The sequence below is a fragment of the Castanea sativa genome, chromosome 5 (genome assembly GCF_040712315.1).
Source record: "Castanea sativa cultivar Marrone di Chiusa Pesio chromosome 5, ASM4071231v1".
Taxonomy (NCBI): domain Eukaryota; kingdom Viridiplantae; phylum Streptophyta; class Magnoliopsida; order Fagales; family Fagaceae; genus Castanea; species Castanea sativa.
Genome location: NC_134017.1, coordinates 65,002,505 through 65,022,233, shown reverse-complemented (window position 1 = coordinate 65,022,233; position 19,729 = coordinate 65,002,505). Strand labels below are relative to the sequence as shown.

Here is a 19,729-nt window from a genome sequence, read left to right as displayed (position 1 = left end):
TATATAGCTTCTTCGGGTCCATAAAGCAGATGATTCTACACACACACACACAAAAGTCCAAAAAGCAGATGTGTTGGGCCTCAGTTTGACAAATGCAGAGATTGTGTACATATTTAGAATTACACAGTTTGGTTCCCTTCCCATTTTTTTGGTTCACATGGGTTCCACACTGATGGGTTCAAAAAACCGAGTTGGGCTTTCTCTTCTATTTTGAATTTATTGAATTCTAAAATGGTTCTACTCCAAAATCATAGTGTTGGTGACACTTTTTCACATTTGTGGGCTTTATTAATATAAATTTTCAAATAAATAAAGAAATAAATGCAAGCTAACACATGGATAAAAACATGTGCATTTTTTTTATGCTTTGGAGGGCATAAAAGGGCATTTGGCAACCTTCCTTGGACTCATGACCCGTGGACTCATGAGGCATTCACATGAATTATCTGATAAGTATGACTTTAAGTTTTTGAGTTCAAATTTAAAACTATTTTGATAATGTTTATCAAGAAGACGATGACTCATTTCCATAAAACTCACCTAACTATTTATAAAATTTGTTCATAATATGTTCACAATAAATTATAGGTGATAAATTATTATTGGTTCTAATTTAAATCCACAACTTAAATTATTTTTTTATCCACCTGTAGGAGCTAATAACTATCCACAATATTTTAGGGGCAAAAAATCATATATACTATTAATATGAGGATTCTCCTATTTCGTGTTCAATTTTTGGCATACTAAATTATCCTCATACAAATTCTGAAATAACATACTCTTTAGTTTTTTTTTCCTATAAAAAAAAGCAAAAAATGTTAAAATAGTAATACTCATGGTTTTAAAAACTGGTAAGGTGAAAGAACCGAAAAAGAAACTAATTATTGGTTTTTCTGGTTGAACAGGGGTCTAACCGATGGTCGAATCGATAACATCATAAATAATTTAATTATTATTTACTTAAATTATATAAATAATTAATAATATACTAAAACTAACTAACCAATAGTAATAAATATGTTTCCTTAACAAAAATACAAGTATATAACATCTTTTTTTATAGAATTTAACATAATAACATTACAAAAAAAATCATCATTAATACAATAAACTTTCAACAAAATCAAATAAATAAGTTTATTAATCGTTACATTTACATCCAAATGGCAAATAGCAAATATGTCCGTCTTTCAACTCTTCAGTTACATGATCCCATGCGGGAACACATTTCACTCTCATATATGAAGAATTAACATTAAACTCGGTTGTAGAAGCATGTTCATTAGATGGTATAGAGATGGACTTCATTTCACTCAACAATTTCAGACTAGCAGCAGCCATTTTATCAATGAATAAATACATCAGCGCAGCATACATAAATAATATTATGTAAACTATATTTCATGGTCTGTAAATCAAATCCACGATATAAACAAAATCACAAATAAACTAAAATCCTATGCTAAACTAATGATTGAAAGAATAACTAAGTTAACGATAGAAGTTACCAGTGAAGTCACTGAACTGATTGGAAATTTGAAGGCAAAGAACCTGAGAACCTGAGATGAAGCCGAGAGAAATGAAAAAAAAAAACAGAAGCAGAGAAAATTATCAAATGAAAGAAAGAAAATCGACAATCAAAAGCAAAGGAAAAAGGAAAATAATCAAAATACCTGATGGAGCAGAGCACGGAGCATAGAGGACGGACCGAGACGGCGAGACCGAGACCAAAGAAAAAAATAAAAAAAACCCAGATTTCAAAAATTCAAAATCAAGTAATCGAAAATCAAAAGCAAAGGAAAAAGGAAAATAAGTTCAATACTTGATGTTGATGAAGCCACTGAAGCAGAGAGGGTGAGACCGAGACAAAGGAAAAAAAAAAAAAACCCAGAAGCAGATCGTGAGTTTGTGACCCGTGAACGTGAGCATAAGAAGCAGATCAGAGGCCGTGAGAAGGGAAATTTTTTTTTTGAGAGATTCAGAGGCATGGCCACGTGACTACGTGAGCTTGAGAGTTGAGTGAGGTGAGACTTTGACCGTGAGAGTGAGACAGAGGCGTGAGATAGAGATTAGAGAGGTGTGAGAGTCTGAATTAGGTGTTTAGGTTAGTTTTTAGGTTTCCTTTGTACAAAACGACGTAGTTTAGGCTGATAATAAGTCAAAAAAAGGTGTAGTTTAAGTGGACAACCCAACCGGCCCTTAACCGGTTCGACCCTACTGGTTCCCAGTTTTTCGGTTGAGCCGACCGGTTTTTGGATTTTTTTTTTTTTTGGATAAATTTTCAGTTTTTACCCATTACCGGACCGGATTGAAGGCCGGTTCCTGGTTGAACTGATCGGACTGGCTAGTTCGGTCTGGTTTTTAAAACCATGGTAATACTAGTTCACGTACAAAATGGGAAAAAAAAAACTATTATTCTTACCACTAATTTGTATTTAAATGTCTGATTTCTATTTGTATTTGTGATCTATTTGAATTCAAATACTTCAGTTATCGTTATTAAAAAAAAAAAAACAACAAAAAAATTATTGCTTCTAAAAAAAAAAATTTTACCTCACATAAAAAGTAAAAAACTATTCATTCTTATCCTGAAATTTCTATAGCTTTTTTTTAAAAAATTCTTTAAAACTTTTCAAAATTTTTGTTATCCAAATTCAATAACGTTATCACAAATCCCCATCCATCCACACTAAATTCAAATGTCCTATTGAGTTTCAATTTCTTACGATTTTCTATCTCATTTTTAAACATTATTCCACGTTGCTTTACCTCATTCTTAAAAAAAAAAAAAAAAAAACGTTTATTACGATTCTCTATCTCATTGTTAAACATTATTGCACATTATCTTACCTCCCCCTTTAAAAATAAAAAAAAATAAAAAATACACACAGTTATTTATATATCACTTTTAAGCATTATAATACTAAACCAATAAATAACTAAATAAATAAATTTAAAAAGAGCATTATTGCATATACAAAACATGTGAGATGAGTATAATATATAAGTAATTTCTTAGAGCGGTCTTATCTCTAGCAAATTAGCAATCCATCTCTCACCATCAATAGCACCTTAGAGCTTGGAAAGTGGAAATCCTCATAGAAACTATATGGCAGCCTAGACAAGAAGGTATTCCAAGCTCCAAGGATAGTTGAGATCATTGTGGAAGCAAGCCCAGAGACAGACCCAAGATTTCAAGCTGGAGGGGGGCGGAATTAAGTGGATTTTTTTTTTTCAAATACACATCCATATAGTATTAAAAAACTATCAACTTAGACAAATACACAAAAATCATTGTTTCCTAATATATTAAGATACAATTAACTACCAACAAAAACAAAAGACACAAAACACTATTGCTTCTTAATACAATCATCTATGAAATGGGAACTCAACGCTATTTTAAATCTTCAAAATCATCTATGATTGAATCCAAAATAAATGTCAAAGCTATATCCTTTTCAATGTATAAATTTAGTATTTTTCACTACTTTTCAATTTATAAATGTAAGTGCACAATTGCACCTGGACCCAAGAACAGTTATGGGCTCAGGCCCAATGAGCCTTAAACAATAAGAATTTGTAGAGTGTGGGCTTGAAACCCAGGTTAGAAGTATATGAGGATTAAATGACAAACTAAAGATCGCAAGTAATTGAAAACAACAAGGAATATTGTAACCTCCTGACGTAAGCGAAAGTCGTTCTTATATTATATCTCACCCTTTGTCTTTTTTTCTTTTTAGGTTACAAAAAGTTCTGTCCGTTTCTGTTTTAGGTCCCTCCTTAAATACTCCTCTTTTTAATACTTTATACACGTGTTGCCCCAATTCCTCCCTTAGCCTAGATATTTCTTTTCTTAGTGCCTTTGAACGATAACTGGAAGTTTCCCTTCCACTGTTCAAGTGTCACCTCCCCATTAATGCAACAGGGTGGTAGGTGCGGGGTCTTTAATGTGGAAGTAGCGGCCTTTATCTTTGACATTTCTTCAACACCGCTTCTTGGCATTCTGGGTTCACCCCCTTTAACCATTGGTCTTGACCGTGCCATTCCCTAACCTGTACCATGAAGTCCCGGGTTCTTTGGTGTCAGTCCGAGGGGAAAAGCATCCTCGGCTCGGTCCTCGGATCCTCGGCGTATGGGCCGACCTAGAGTATCAACAAGCCCTAAACCCAAGAGTGGGTCGGCCTTCCTTAGCAAGGCCCAATGGCCCATATCCCTATTAAGATATTTTTACTCCCCACAATAAATGTATCTAATTTAGCATTATGAGTTAACAATAGGCGAAAGTGAATCACTGTTATTTTCTTAAATTTATGTGACAATTTACTATATTATATGATTTATTATGCACTACCACCAAAAACTTTTCATAACTTTGCCATTTTTTTTTATCACTTGTCCCTATTATTGCACAACTACCAGTCATCAAACAATCAAACATATTCTCTCTCTCTATCTCTCTTATCTATATAATATATATAAGAGAAAGAGTCACAAACATAGAGTGACAGAGAGTAACAAAGCCAAAAAGCCAAAAAAAAAAAAAAAAAAAACACCACAGGCACAGATTCAATTCACAAATCACAATCACCAACATCTGTACATCAATATCAATAAAAACACAAATACCACAAGTCCACAAGCATAGATTGTTAGATTCTGAGGATAGAATAAATACTTGTGAACTATTGGGTTGGGCAGATCAAGCAACCGGCAAGAAGATGGGTCTCGCGTTGGTGTGGTGGCGTTGGTGAGTGGCCATTTGGGTCTGTAACAGGCGACAACTAACAGGGACTGGGACGGGTTTGCGAGATGTGTCTCGCGTGATGGCGGCGTGGGCAGCGAGATGGGTCTCTCTCGCGTGGTGGCGGCGTCACAGCGTGGGCGGCGGCAAAATGGGTCTCTCTCACTGCTCACTCTCTCAGTTTCTTTGCACTACTCTCTACTCTATCTGTCTCGCCTCTCACCCTTTCTCACCTCTGGCTTTCTCTTCTTTTTTTTCATTTGATTTTGGACTACTGGGTGGGTTAGTGGGTTTAGTCTGTTTGTTTGTATTTATTTTTATTTTTTATTACATTTACATGGGCTCTGGGCTGGCCAACTCGGTGGGATGGTCAGGATTTTTTGAGGGGGCCTGGGCTAAAAAGAAAGGGGGCCCAAGTCTTCTTCTTTATTTTTTTTTTTGAAAAATTTACTTACTACATTTTTTTTTGGGCCCAGGGCCCCTTAGGCCCCACCTAGGTCCGTCCTTGCAAGCCAAAGTGCTGGCTCACCATCCTTGACACGGAATTGTTAAATAATTCATTAATTCCGAACTTACCTATCTAAGAAATGATGATGATGATTCATACTGAACACAATCAAGACAAGTATAGTAATGAGACAGGTCGGTCATTATTTCTAATCCTAATAATATTATCCTAATGTGTGCTTTCTTGACATCAGAATTCACGTGTCACACATGCATTGAAGAGATCATATCCATCCCAATTTATAAGTTAAATTTAAGATATAATTTCCTTCACGAAACTAAAGTATAATTGAAAAACTTGTAATTTGACGAGGAATCCGACAAATGAGCTGTCTGTAATGTGGGGCCATTAGTAATACTCCTAAATTTCGTAACCTCTACGTTGTAAATTGTAATGCACCCCCTCTATTTGATTTTGACCAATGAGTCAATGACCACCAAGGCTTTATTTTTTTCCCCTTCTTTTAAAAATGGATTTTAATCATCTAAAAAAGAACTAACTTAACTGAACAGGCCAGTATATAATTTTAAAATAAGATAGATGTAAGTCTGATGTGATATTGGTTTCATTACATTAAATATAAATAATAAAAATATAAAAATATGTAAATTGAGGTGAACCGAAAGTAAGGAAAATTGTGAGTTTTAGTTATCTCAATTGATAAAGTCTCTGATATTGAATAAAAGATATGAGATTTAATCTTCACTTGCACCAAAAACTGATTGGTGTCTTAGTTTGAGCGAACGTTATAAGTTGAAATTCCCTCAAAAGTTTCTCAAAAAAGAAAAAAGAAAGGAGAATTAATGTAATTAATTCTAATGTTTTACATTCATTGCAGAAATATGTTGCTATTTAAAATTGTGTATTACAAAATACAAATATATATTATATATAGGAATACTCTTGGGCTTTGGTAACCTTAAAACCAAATTAGCTCACGATATTACAAAACCATGATACCACACGGTTATCTACAAAATCATAGTCTACCACACGGTTATCTCAAAGTCTAGAGATGGTAAAAATTCCTCGCGCCACTTGATCTATCCTATATGGGTTCCCTCACCTCAAAAAGATGTTAGGATAAGGTTTTATTTTTTATTTTTTTTCGCCAGCCTCACATGCGCGCGTGTATGTATATATATATATTATTTAACCTTTTTTTATACATATTATCAATTTCTATTTATTTATTTTTACATTCTCCCAAAACACTAGCTTTCTCTCTCTCTCTCATGTTACCCATAATTTTTCCCTCAATTAATGCAAAAGCCACCTCATCAAGGATATTTTTTAAATAATATAAAATATAAAAGCCTCTAAGCCTCTTGTTCCCACCCACATTTGGGTTTTCTTTGTTTTAAAAAGGGAACGAGCAACCCCGTCGGGACCAATGAGTATTCTGAGTTGGAACTGCCGAGAGCTTAGGACTCGTTGGGCAGTTCAGTCCCTGAAAAGGGTGATTAAAAAAGAAGATCCCAGTTTGGTTTTTCTCATGGAAACCAAGCTAATAGTGGAAGAAATGAAGAGGGTTCAAAGAGAAATTGGGTGGGTACAAGGGATTGTGGTGGCAAGTGAAGGTAGAAGTGGGGGGTTTGGCATTACTATGAAAGCCTGTTGTAAAGGTTACAATAAGACTTATTAATCGTTGGTATATTGATGTTGTGATTGATTCTGGTGGTGACATTGAAGACTGGAGATTAACCAGGTTCTATGGCAATCCTAGCACACACAAGAGAATAGAGTCATAGGAGACACTAAAATGTCTTGGGCAACAGATTAATAAACCATGGGCATGTATAGGAGATTTTATTGAAATTCTTAGTGTTAATGAGAAGGAAGGGGGAGTGAGCAGATCCAGCAGACAAATTGCAAATTTCAGAGAGTGCTTGAATTGCACAGGTTTGATAGATTTGGGTTTTATAGGTTCTTGGTTCACCTAGGCAGTAGACAGAAGGGATTATGGATGCATTAGAGAAAGAATCGATAGATCCCTAGGGACAATGGAGTGGCGAAGAAAATTCCCAAGAGCAAAACTATATCATGTAGCAAATTCAGCCTTAGACCACTGTGTCCTAGTGCTGAGATTATACCAAGCACCGCAACAAACAAAGAGAAGAGCCAAACTCTTTCGTTTTGAGTCTATGTGGCTTAAACATGATCAGTGCAAAGAGGTTGTCAAGGAAGCATGGGAATTAGGGTTGCTGATGCAGGGGACAAATCCAATTGAAGGTTGCTTAGAAAGTTGTAGAAGAGCCTTACCAGGGTGGAACTCATGAGTTTTCAGACATGTGGGACGGAACATAGAACAATACAAAGAGAATTGCAATTGCTGGAGACTCATGCAGTTGGTCTCTCAAACCAAACACAAATAGGCGAAATAAGGAAAATATTAAACAAATTGTATGCCATGGAGGAAGACATATGGCATCAAATATCAAGAAGTTCCTAGGCAAAATCTGGAGATAAAAATACTCGGTACTTCCATGAAAAGGCATCGAGTAGGAAGCAAAAAAATACAGTCTTTGGGCTAATGGACGAAGCCAATTAGTGGCAAGAAGATCCAACAATAGAGACGAATATCGCCATCAATTATTACCAGAACTTGTTCAGCACCTCCCATACATCTGCTCAGGATGAACTCCTTGATGCCATTGAAGCTAGAGTATCTGAACCCATGAATGCGTTGCTTACCAGAGATTTCCAAGCTGCAGAGGTGAGGAAAGCTTTTAAACAAATGCATCCACTGAAAGCCCTAGGACCGAACGGTATGAATGACCTCTTTTATCAGTATTTTTGGCCAATTGTAGGAGATTATGTAACGAAATGTGTGTTGGATTTTTTGAATTTGGGTGTCACACCTATAAAATTTAATGAAACTCATATCATACTCATTCCCAAAGTAAAAAGCCCCAAAAAAATTTCTGACTACCGCCCCATTAGTCTAAGTAATGTTGTCTCTAGAATTGCAACAAAAGTCCTAGCCAACAGGCTCAAAGTAGTGTTACCATCCATCATAAGCGAGAATTGAAGTGCGTTTATGGCCAATAGACTCATCATAGATAATATTCTTGTGGCTTTTGAGGTTATGAACCACATCAGCCAGAAGCGTGGCGGAAGGGTGGGCGAGATGGCACTGAAATTGGATATGAGCAAAGCATACGACCGGATGGAATGGGGAGGTTTAGAGCAGATTATGTTAAGAATGGGGTTTCATTCTAAGTGGGTTACCATTGTCATGCATTGCCTCACTTTTGTAACCTATTCTATTCGAATTAATGGGGTTCCCCATGGGCATATAACCCTAACTAGGGGCTTACACCAAGGTGACCCACTATTTCCCTATTTGTTCTTGTTGTGTGCAGAGGGACTATCATCTCTAATTCGGAAGGTGGCCTTGGAGGATAAAATTACTGGCATATCAATTTGTCATAGGGGACCACAGCTATTGCACTTGTTCTTTGCGGACGATAGCTTATGGTTCTGCCAAGCAACAGCTGAAGATTGTGATGAACTTATGCGACTTATCCAAGTGTATGAATCTTCTACAGGCCAACAACTCAATAAGGAGAAGATTTCATTGTTTTTCAGCCGAAACACTCCTATGGATACACAAGAGAGCATTAAACAAATGTTTGGAGCAGAAATTATTAAGCAACATGAGAAATATCTTGGGTTGCCATCATTGGTGGGGAGATCGAAGCGAAACACATTCCAAAAATTGAAAGAAAGATTGGCTAACTAATTATCGGGTTGGAAAGAGAAGCTCTTATCCAGTGCAGGCAAGGAGATACTTATAAAAGCAGTAGCACAGGCTGTTCTAGCACACACCATGAGTTGTTTTCTGCTGCCAAAGAACCTATGTGATGACATGATAAGCATGGTTCGGAATTTCTGGTGGGGACAGAAGGGTAATGAACGAAAAATGGCATCGATGAATTGGGTTAAACTATGTGAACCGAAGATTGAAGGTGGCCTGGGCTTTAGAGACTTAAGGGCCTTTAATATTGCTCTCTTGGCTAAACAAGGCTGGCGGTTGCAGCAAGGTGGTAACTTGCTTTTTCTATAGAGTTTTTAAGAAAAAATACTTCTCTGATGAAGATTTTATACAAGCTAGGAAAGGCCACTACCCATCCTTTGCTTGGAGGAGCCTTTGGACAGCCCAATCTCTAATCGGAGATGGGATTAAATGACATGTAGGCAATGGAAAAGATATCAACATTTGGAAGGACAAATGGACAAACAACCCAACCACATTTTGTATATCCTCACCACAAAGAATCCTCCCCGTGGAGACAAAGGTTAGTGCACTCATCGATGTTGAAAGTGGAGCCTGGAAAACCAACATGGTTCGGGATGTCTTCCTTGAACATGATGCAGACTCCATATTAAGCATCCCCTTAAGAACAACACTACCAGGTGACAAGTTGGTATGGATAGCAGCTGCTAATGGGAAATTCAGTGTTGAGAGTGCCTACCATATAGCGAGATATAGAGACAGAAATGGAGGTGGAGAAAGTTCGGACCCTTCAGGCATGCACCGATTCTGGCAAAGACTATGGAAAGCAAAAATTCCCAGTAAGGTGAGAAACTTTGGCTGGAGAGCATGTCAAAACATTTTGCCAACAAAAATAAATCTTTTCCATAGAAAGGTCATTAACAACCCGACCTGTGAAGAATGTGGTTTGAGTCCAGAAACTATAATACATGTCCTATGTCACTGCATTAAGGCAAAGGCAGTCTGGTCCCATTGCAATCTAAGTAATGTGGTAGAAGGTCAAAGGGAATTTTTGGACATTTTGTGGCAGTGTGTGTTGAACCAAGGTACTGACTCAATCTTGTTGGATGTGATATTGATGATTGCTTGGAGTATATGGTGCAACAGAAATGAAGTGAGACATGAAGGAAGGAATATGTCAGCTGCGGAAAAAAGTGAATGTGGATGGGGCTGTTTTTTCAAAACACAAATGGAGTGGAATGTTAGAGTGAGTGTGTTTCAAACACTTAACATTTGTTTTGTGTCCCACATTGGTTAGGAATAAATCTTGTTATGAGTTTATAAGACTTTGCACATCTTAGGTGGTAAGTTGGAACATAATGGGCTAGGTGTTGGCTTGGGCTTAGGCTTGGGTTTGTTAATTGATTCTTGGGCTGTACCTTTCCTCTTACTTTTGTTTTAGCCTAGATTTGAGTTGATTTTTATTATGTCCGTTGGGGAGCTTCTGAGCAGCCCGTTGGGCATTTAATATACAGCCCGTTGGGGCATTTATTGTGCTACCCGTTGGTGCAGCCCAACCCTCCATCAATTAGTTTATAAACCCTACAAAACACACTATTCATTACATATTCTTCTCATCTTCTCTAGTCGTAGTAGCTCTCTGCCTCTCTGTTCTGTTCTGTTTTTTTTTTTTTTTTTTTTTTTTGTGGTTGCACAGAAAATTTCAGCTTCATTTTTCTTAAGGAAAGGGAAGGCAAGTAAGGTTGTTCCTAGTTCTTCTTGCTTGAGTGTGTGATCAACTTAAAGAAATTACTATAGTCTAATCTTGGGGGGTTGTTTGGCCAAGAGAGCCATTCACACTGAGTTCTACTCCGGGTGGTACGAATCAACCTTTAAAGACAACGCATTTTGCGTGATTCTATAGTTTGTGAGATCTTTCTAACTCTATCTATTTAATTTTGTCATTGCTAAATGTTTAGGGTTTGTATTGTTGAATAAAAACTTGTTTATTTAGCCATATTTTCCAACATTTTTAAAGGTTGATTTTTGTGCTTTAAAAATGAAGAAACAAGTTGTTGATTCTCTTAAGGTCATTTCGGAAATTACAAAGCTTGAGGCTTTTGATGGAAATAATTTTAAGTATTGGAAAGAAAGGGTTTTACCCATCTTGGAATTTACCGAAATTGACCGGGTTCTTTATGAGCCTAAACCCGAAGATGATCCTAAAAATATAGCAAAGTGGGAAAAAACAAATAAATTATGTGTTCATACTATTAAGTGTGGTTTATCTAACAAGTTGTTTGATAATTATTGTCATTTTACTTATGCTAAAGATTTATGGGATGAACTTAATGGTCGTTATGGGTTTAAGGATGAGGGTGCTAAAAAGTTTGCTATGGCTAAATTTATGTCTTTTCAAATGGTTGAGGAAAAAAGTGTTTCTAGCCAAATTGAAGATTTTCAAAAATTAGTATCCGACTTAGCTGAAGAGGGTAATGTCTTACCCGAGAGGTTTGTGGCTCATGGCCTTGTGTTTAAGTTGCCGGACTCTACATGAGTATACACTAGCCCAGGAGATGCCACACCAGCTGCAGAATCCACAACCAGCTCAAAATCGATGGGTCCTTCCTCCAAATGGTATAAGGTGAATGTGGATGGGGCTGTTTTTTCAAAACACAAATGGAGTGGAATTGGTGTGATAGCAAGAGATGACCAAGGCCATGTGGTTGCTACCATGAGTAAGAAGTTGGAGCTCCCATTGAGACCTTTGGAAATTGAAGCGAAGGCAATGGAGGCGACTGCAATTTTTGCCACAAATATCAGTCTCCAAAAGGTAATTTTTTAGAGCAACAGCTAGCTGGTATGCTCAGCTATACAGGGGAAATCAGACCCCTCCCTAGCTATTGCCAATATTATTGCAAGAACTATACACCACATGCAGATGCTGCGCCAATTTGAAACTTGCCACACACGAAGGGAAGGAAACAAGGCAGCACATGGGTTAGCCACGTATGCGCAATTTGTTGATGATTTTGTAACGTGGATGGAGGAAACTCCACCCATTATAAGCTCTGAGATTTCTTCAGATGTAAACCAGCCCCTTTAGGCTCATTTTGTTTGAATGCACTGGTTTCCACACGAAAAAAAAAGAAAAAAAAAAAAGGAACGAGCCACCTCTGATCCAATCCCACTTGCTCAATTGCCATCTCTAGGGAAGTCAATGAAGGGAAACATCTTTATTGTCTATTGAATGAATTTGGACCCAACAAGGAAACGCCTCTAAAGGTCATTTCCATAGAGGAAGAAGCTTGTGAAGCGCATGATATAGGTGGAAAACGAGAAAAAGCTTTGGCCTGAGTGCACGCGCGTCTATAACTTGTGTACTATGTGGTGAATGGAGCACATCACTAGAAAGAAACTGGTGTATAAGGGCTTTGAGCGCATGTGAGACATGTGAAGAATGCCTTTAGAGTAGGGAGTGAAACATTCAACTATATGCAGATCTGAGGAGTTCAAAATCTAGACTTAAGTGTAAGCTTTGATGTTGACAACGAAAGCAACAATAAAAGTTTATGAAGAACAAATAATGTGGCTTGGAAATCATGTTAAAAAAAAATAAAAAAAGAGTAGGTAGAGAAAAAGTGAAAGTGAGAATTGTTTCATCTTTACTAATAAAAATTATGTATTACAAAGAAACCTAATATTGTGTATATATAAGAATACCTTATTAGGCTGAGTTGATAATCCTAAAATTGCCATTCTCTATAGTATTACAAACCACATTTGCTTCTCTTTCTCTTTTGTAGTGTACTTTTATGTTAAACCTTTTTTTTTTTTTTTTTTTACTTTCTTTTGTGTGTGTTTGTTTCTAAAAAAAAAAAAAAAGATTTGCTAAAGTTTTAAATTTGGTACCCTAAAACTTCTACAGTGAATGCCGAATTTCAATAGATTACACGTCAACATGTGAGAATATTGGTGAAGATCACGGAAATGGAAGATGCATTTCACTTTCGTCTTGGGCTAAAGGGGCCCACGGTTGGCTGCTTGTGAATTATTTGGATGGCCCATGGTGGTCCTGTCACTATTCGACACATCTCCCTGTCAATCTTTCATTGGCTAATCAACCAGGGACGAGGGAACCACTACCTAAAAAACTAATAAATCAAACGAATTGGTCATAGGAAAATATGATTTCTATATAAAACTTTATAATTAATCAAAAGATCAAATTTAATTGCTAAAAACTATTGCTCTTTCAGAATGGCCACTTTTTCCTTCTTTGAGAAATACCAAAACTTTTGGAGCTTTCATTTTGGACTTAAAGTTGATATGTTTGACATGGCTTCCAGCCTACTACTGCTACTATGTAATGGGCATTCTATTATTTATCAAAGGAAGCTTCTTGAAAGGGATAACAATAACATCAACCATAAATTCAAATTTAAAAAGAAAAAAAAAGAAAAGAAATTAAGAAGGATAATTATATGGCCAAAGTGTACAAAGTGTTCAGAGTTTAAGAAAAAAAGAATTTGAACTACAGATTTAGTAATATATTGTAACTATCTATAAAAAGAAAAAGAAAAAGGAAAAGAACATGTACGGTAGTTATTAAGTACATATTTATGATGGCTCTCATTTTGGTCATCTAACCGTATATGGGGTAGAAATTTCAAGAAATTTGTATGCAAATAATAGAACATATAATTACGTAAGACTAATCAGAGACTATGTTGTGATTAATATTCTCCTACTACAACAAAAACGATCCTATTTGGTCAAAAATTGTCAGTTGATCAACAAATAAAAACATGTTTTTAGATCAATAAGCAAGGGACTAAACAAACTTGAGCTTCACTTAAGAAATTTTCAAGAATAAAGTGGGGTTCATAGCTATATAAATTCTCACTAGTAGATAAATATGAGCGAAGAGATTAGTACAAGGCCACATGCTTATATGTAAGCTTAATCTTCATCGTGCACACCCAAATGTCCCTACATACATGCCACTTGTTGAAGAGGTCATTTTCAAGTCCATACAAATAAATATTTTACAAAATTTTTATATCAGCTGCCTTTACGGCCTGCGCTTCTTTATTCCCCGGCAACTTGAAAATGCAGATTAGCCTCAAAACTCAAAAGGTAAAAGTGCATGTTCCTTTACACCGTCAACAAGTTAATATATAGTTCTTAAATTCCACACTTTCTCTCTAAAATATAACTGCCAAATCTTTATTTCTTGATGAAAATGTACCGAATAAATAATACAATTGGTTCAATTACTTAGGGAAAAACTAAAGTATAGTACTTAGGTGCTGTTCTTTAAGTTCATTTCTTAAGATTTAATCATGTGGATTCTTTCTTATGAGATGAAAGTGTATTTTTTAATTAAGTAACTATATGACTGAACCTTAAGAGGAGAACTTAAGAAAAAAGGTATTGTACATAAGTTTTGTTCATATCCCTTATATACAAAACATAGTTAAAAAAGAAGAATTGAAGGGAAGAAGAAATTTAATAACTAACTAACTAACTATTTTCCAAACTTTAAGCTAACCACACCGTAATTAGTGGCAATCAATTAGCGCAAGCAACAATTGATTATGATGTCCTGCTTTTTAGGATTACTCTTTATTATTTGTCTAAATACACGTATTTATTTATATTATATAGAGAATTAGCGTTTAAGGACCCGTTTGGTACGTGTGTTTAAATAACAGTTTTCAGTTTTTTTGAAAATACAAGTGGGTGAAAAAGTGTATAAAAATATATAAAATGTTGTTTAAAAATTGAAAACATGTGTTTAAACGCAACTTCTTGTTCTGACCCCAAAAAAAAAAAAAAAATGCTTGGTGGGACCTACACACGTCTTAAGAACAGCCGTATGGGAATTTTATGTTGAGACATTGTCTAGTTTGAATCTGTTGTTCATTACGTAAGCTAATCACTGTTTATACCAAATAATTCACATTGATTAGCTAAATACAAACAACACAACTGCAAAAGAAAACAAACACCACAACTGCAAAAGAGAGAGTTGAACTTGTCCACTACTAATATCCAAAGAAAAAGCCACGGAGTCCAAACCTTTGTCCTCGTTATCAAACCATAAATAAATACACGTTCTCTACCAAAGCTTTCAACCATTTTTTCCTCTCTCTCTAGCTTCAAAATGATCAACGATGACCATAATCAATTGGCTCATCCCATCTCCGATGACCCCAAAACCCCACTTCTCCCTGTCCATGGTGAGCCAGTACTGCAACGGAAACTCAGTTTCCGTTCCTCTCTTTCCTCCATTTTCACACTCAAAAACTTCTACATCCTCTTAGGACCGCTTTTGAGCACAATTGTATGTCTTTTTGTTAAGCTTGATGGACCCGTGACTAGCACAAACATGTTGGCCATTCTTGCCTGGGTCTTCGCTTGGTGGCTCACTGAGGCTGTGCCTATGCCCGTGACCTCCATGTCTCCTCTCTTTCTCTTCCCACTTTTTGGGATTTCTTCTGCTGATCATGTTGCGCACTCTTACATGGATGATGTGATTGCTCTTGTGTTAGGAAGCTTCATACTTGTCCTTGCTGTTGAACATTATAACATACACAGAAGGCTGGCTTTCAATGTGAGTTCCTACTTCTTAACTTCAAAAATTTTCCTACTTCTTTATCTATTTGCTTTCTCAAAAACCCACTTCCGAGTTTTGATTGTTGGTAAAATGGTGGTTTTGCATTCAAGGGCCTTTTTCTAATTGGTTTTTGAATGTGAAATTTGCTTTAGTATCTTTTGGGAATATGGTATTCAAATAATTCAATTAGAATTTTCAAGAAATACTAACCAACTATTGGAGTTTGATTGATATTTCTTTTTTCTTAACTCATCCCATGATAAAAAGAAATATCAAGAATGTTGATGACACAGTCAATTTTATAACGTATGAATCAGCATTTTTACTTGATCATACCGACATTATTTTCATGGTACACCATCAAAATTTGTCATTTCTACAGTCATATATGTAAATAAATTAAAAAAATCAAGAAATTTGTGATGTGTTAACTTGATGAAAATTCGTATCATATGCTATAGAGTAAAAAATTTGACAAATCCTAGGATCTACCCTTCAAAAACTGGTTTTAAAAGAAAAAGAATATGCGAATTTTTCTTTCTCACCTCTAATAATTTCATTTTTTATTGGACTCCGTTTCTCTCTCTCTCAAATAATTGAACACAACGTGTCTTTTTGTTAGACACTTGGAATATCTCTTCTTCTTTTTTTTTTTTCTTTTTTTTTTCTGAATTAGACACTTGGAATCTTGGACCCATAGTAGAAATCATGAAGCATTCACTTTATTGTACAACGTGTCTTTTTGTTAATTTTGCTGGTATTTGATACATATATTTTAAAAATTGAAAACAAATATATATATATATATATATAAATATAAAAATATAAAAATATATGTAATATTATTTAAAAATTAAAAAAATATTTAAAAATACTGACGTGGATAATTACTAATCAAAAACTGATGTATATTTAAAGTTGACGTGGGTGTTAACGTGGACAATTATTTAAAAATTAAAAATATTGTTTCTATTCAAAAACTGGTTTTAAAAGAAAAAGTAAGAAAAAGAATATGCGAATTTTTCTTTCTCACACACTCTAATAATTTCATTTTTTATTGGACTCCGTTTCTCTCTCTCAAATAATTGAACACAACGTGTCTTTTTGATAGACACTTGGAATCTCTCTGTTTTTTTTTCTTTTTTTCTTTCTGAATTAGACACTTGGAATCTTCGACCCATAGTAGAAATCATGAAGCATTCACTTTATTGTACAACGTGTCTTTTTTGTTAATTTTGGGGGTATTTGATACATATATTTTTTTAAAAAAATATAAAATATATATATATGATATAAAAAAGTGAAAATATATGTAATATTATTTAAAAATTAAAAATATGTATTTAAAAAAGTCGCCTGAACAATTACCACAAGTTTTCATGATAAAGTATTAAACTTTAAACTTATCCAAATAAACACGTGGGACAATACAGATAACCATTTTATTTTGTGGGGATCCACTAAATCCACCACTCCTCCTTCTCGGAATCTGTGCCACCACAGCTTTCGTTAGCATGTGGATGCACAACGTGGCAGCTGCGGTGCTGATGATGCCCGTGGCCACTGGGATCATGCAGCGTCTACCAACGGGGCCCATTCAATCGGACGTTGAGAACAAGTTCTGTAGGGCTGTGATTCTGGGTGTGATTTACTCTACTGCTATTGGAGGGATGAGCACACTTACTGGGACAGGTGTCAATCTCATATTGGTGGGGATGTGGAAGAAGTATTTTCCTAATGAAGAGCCTATCAGCTTCAACAAATGGTTCTTTTTTGGGTTCCCTTTTGCTTTCTTGCTTCTCATTGCCTTGTGGGTCATCCTTTGTTTGTTGTATTGCTCAAGGGGTTCAGGCAGGGCTCTCTCTGCTTATTTGGACAAATCCCATTTGAGGAGGGAGCTTGAACTTTTGGGTAAGGCTTACTATATCTCTTAACAATTTTTTTATATATTTATTTTGGGTTTGTGACTTCACACATAAGTCTCCTTCACAATTTATTTCATAACTTGTTTTAGATGTTAAGTTATGAGTAATACATGCAATATCATTGTTACATCATTTCATTGCTAATACTATTTTATTTTGCATCAATTACAACATACCACGTTAGTAGTTGTGAATTTTTTTTGCCAAAATGTTATTGATTCTCATACTTTCCAATATTGCAACCATTGTGTTATGTATACCGTCAACACTAGTCAATTTCTTGGGACTTTAGACTGTTGATATAAATATGTAACTGTCTGGGTGTTAGCTATGCACATTCAATCAATGAAGTCCATTTTTTACTTTAATAGTCGCAATGCCTTGTAGAATGAAAATAGGATGAAATGAATATGTGACATATGTGAAATCATGTTTTTGTCTTTGTATATTTTGAAATTAGCCTGATCAATTTGTGACTCTTACTTTGAACGGACCAGGTCCAATGGCTTTTGCTGAGAAGATGGTGCTGGCTGTGTTTTCGGTGCGTTGCAAAATATTGTAATGTGTTGACCATAGAAACTAATTTTTGGAATGCCTTTGGATTAACAAAATAAGTTGCTGCAGATACTAATAGTTTTGTGGATGACAAAGAGCATAACAGATGACATTCCTGGCTGGGGAGTTCTTTTCAATGGCCGCGTTGGTGATGGAACAGTTAGTGTGAGCACAATTACTCATGAGTTGCATAAATTTTCAAAAAAAGAATTACAATGGGCTTAAAAAATGAACTTGATTCTCAAATTTTCACAACTTAGGGTGATTCATAATCATGCAGGTGATGATGGCAACCTTATTATTCATAATTCCAAACAAGAAAGAAAAGGGAGAGAAGCTGATGGATTGGAACAAATGCAAGAAGCTACCCTGGAGCCTTATTTTGCTTCTAGGAGCTGGCTTTGCCATAGCTGAGGGAGTGGAGTCCAGTGGCCTTGCCAACGTCTTGTCTGAAACCTTAGATTTCTTGGAGAGGGCTCCTTATTTAGCCATTGCCCCTGCTGTCTGTCTGATAAGCAGTATCATCACCGAATTCATCACATCAAACAATGCAACTACCACACTAGTAGTTCCTCTTCTCATCCAAATAGCAAAAAGTATGCATTTACACCCTCTCCTTCTTATGGTTCCCGGAGCAATCGGTGCACAATTTGCTTTCTTGCTTCCAACGGCAACTCCTTCAAATGTTGTTGGGTTTACGACTGGACACATTGAAATGAAAGACATGATCAAGATTGGATTGCCACTCAAGATTGCAGGAATTGCTGCATTGTCCCTTTTGATGCCTACACTTGGTGATTAATCCCTTTCAACTCCTCAGCTTACTGTTTGATATTTTTGTTTGATTAAAAAGATTACATTTGTCTGTGCTTGTAAGTGACTAACCAATTTGTATTGCAGGAGCTTATGTTTTTGAGACAAATAAAGATGTTTAACAACTGGCAAATTCCCAAGCCAATTTCTTGCAAATTCTCAAGCCAAAGAATAAAGCATCATGTGAAAGATCAGTAGCAATCCATAGACAACAATGCGTTATTATTCCTTGGCAAACAAAAGGCTCACTGTATACAGAAGGAAAGAATATGACTAGAGAAAAAGATATAAAAGGGTGCAGTTCTCATTCTTTTCCTCCATATTTTTCACCGGTTGTTTGTGCTCGTGCATTTCATTTTATATTTATATGTAGCAATAGTCTGTATATCTAATGATTGCTTGCTCCTCAAGTTGGAGCAATATTTGAAAATTTTTCACTACTATGAAATGTATCAATGAAATATTTAAATTGGATGTCTGTGATTCATTCAAACTTTGTATATAAATGCCAAGAGTCTTGTAGCCCCATGCACAAAGTGTTTGGAAGTTCAAGAGTGGAGAGGTTCGAGCTGTGCTGCTAGCAACATATTACTATATTATTAATCATCTTATTCTTAATTTTTTTTTTTTTAAAAATTGTATATAAATTATATAATGATTCGTTGCTTACATGCAGTGTTAAATTTTAGGTGTGTTGGCTAATTTCTATGTCAAAACAAGTGTTAATGAGAGTTGTTCAAAATAGCTTCATTATATATTGTTCAACCAGTAAGTTCACTTGAGCGAGATTGCAGAAAATAGTGATTGAGTTTACTGAACCAATGTTTTAACCTGGGTTTCA

The 19,729-nt window shown here is 35.6% G+C and overlaps 1 protein-coding gene and 1 long non-coding RNA gene across 2 annotated transcripts; one reads left to right on the top strand and one right to left on the bottom strand.

Moving 5' to 3' along the window:
• Window positions 1-1,115: 1,115 nt before the first annotated feature.
• Window positions 1,116-2,733, bottom strand: LOC142636679 (uncharacterized). Its single transcript, XR_012844371.1, has 2 exons — window positions 1,677-2,733; window positions 1,116-1,562 (listed from the first exon to the last, which is right to left on the bottom strand). It is a non-coding gene; the product is annotated as an uncharacterized LOC142636679 (long non-coding RNA).
• Window positions 2,734-15,018: 12,285 nt separating this feature from the next.
• LOC142636310 (tonoplast dicarboxylate transporter) lies at window positions 15,019-19,416 on the top strand. Its single transcript, XM_075810489.1, has 6 exons — window positions 15,019-15,592; window positions 17,029-17,506; window positions 18,018-18,061; window positions 18,145-18,240; window positions 18,356-18,869; window positions 18,976-19,416. The coding sequence occupies exons 1-6, from the start codon at window positions 15,143-15,145 to the stop codon at window positions 19,008-19,010; spliced, it is 1,617 nt and encodes a 538-aa protein (XP_075666604.1). The 5' UTR covers window positions 15,019-15,142; the 3' UTR covers window positions 19,011-19,416.
• Window positions 19,417-19,729: the final 313 nt, after the last annotated feature.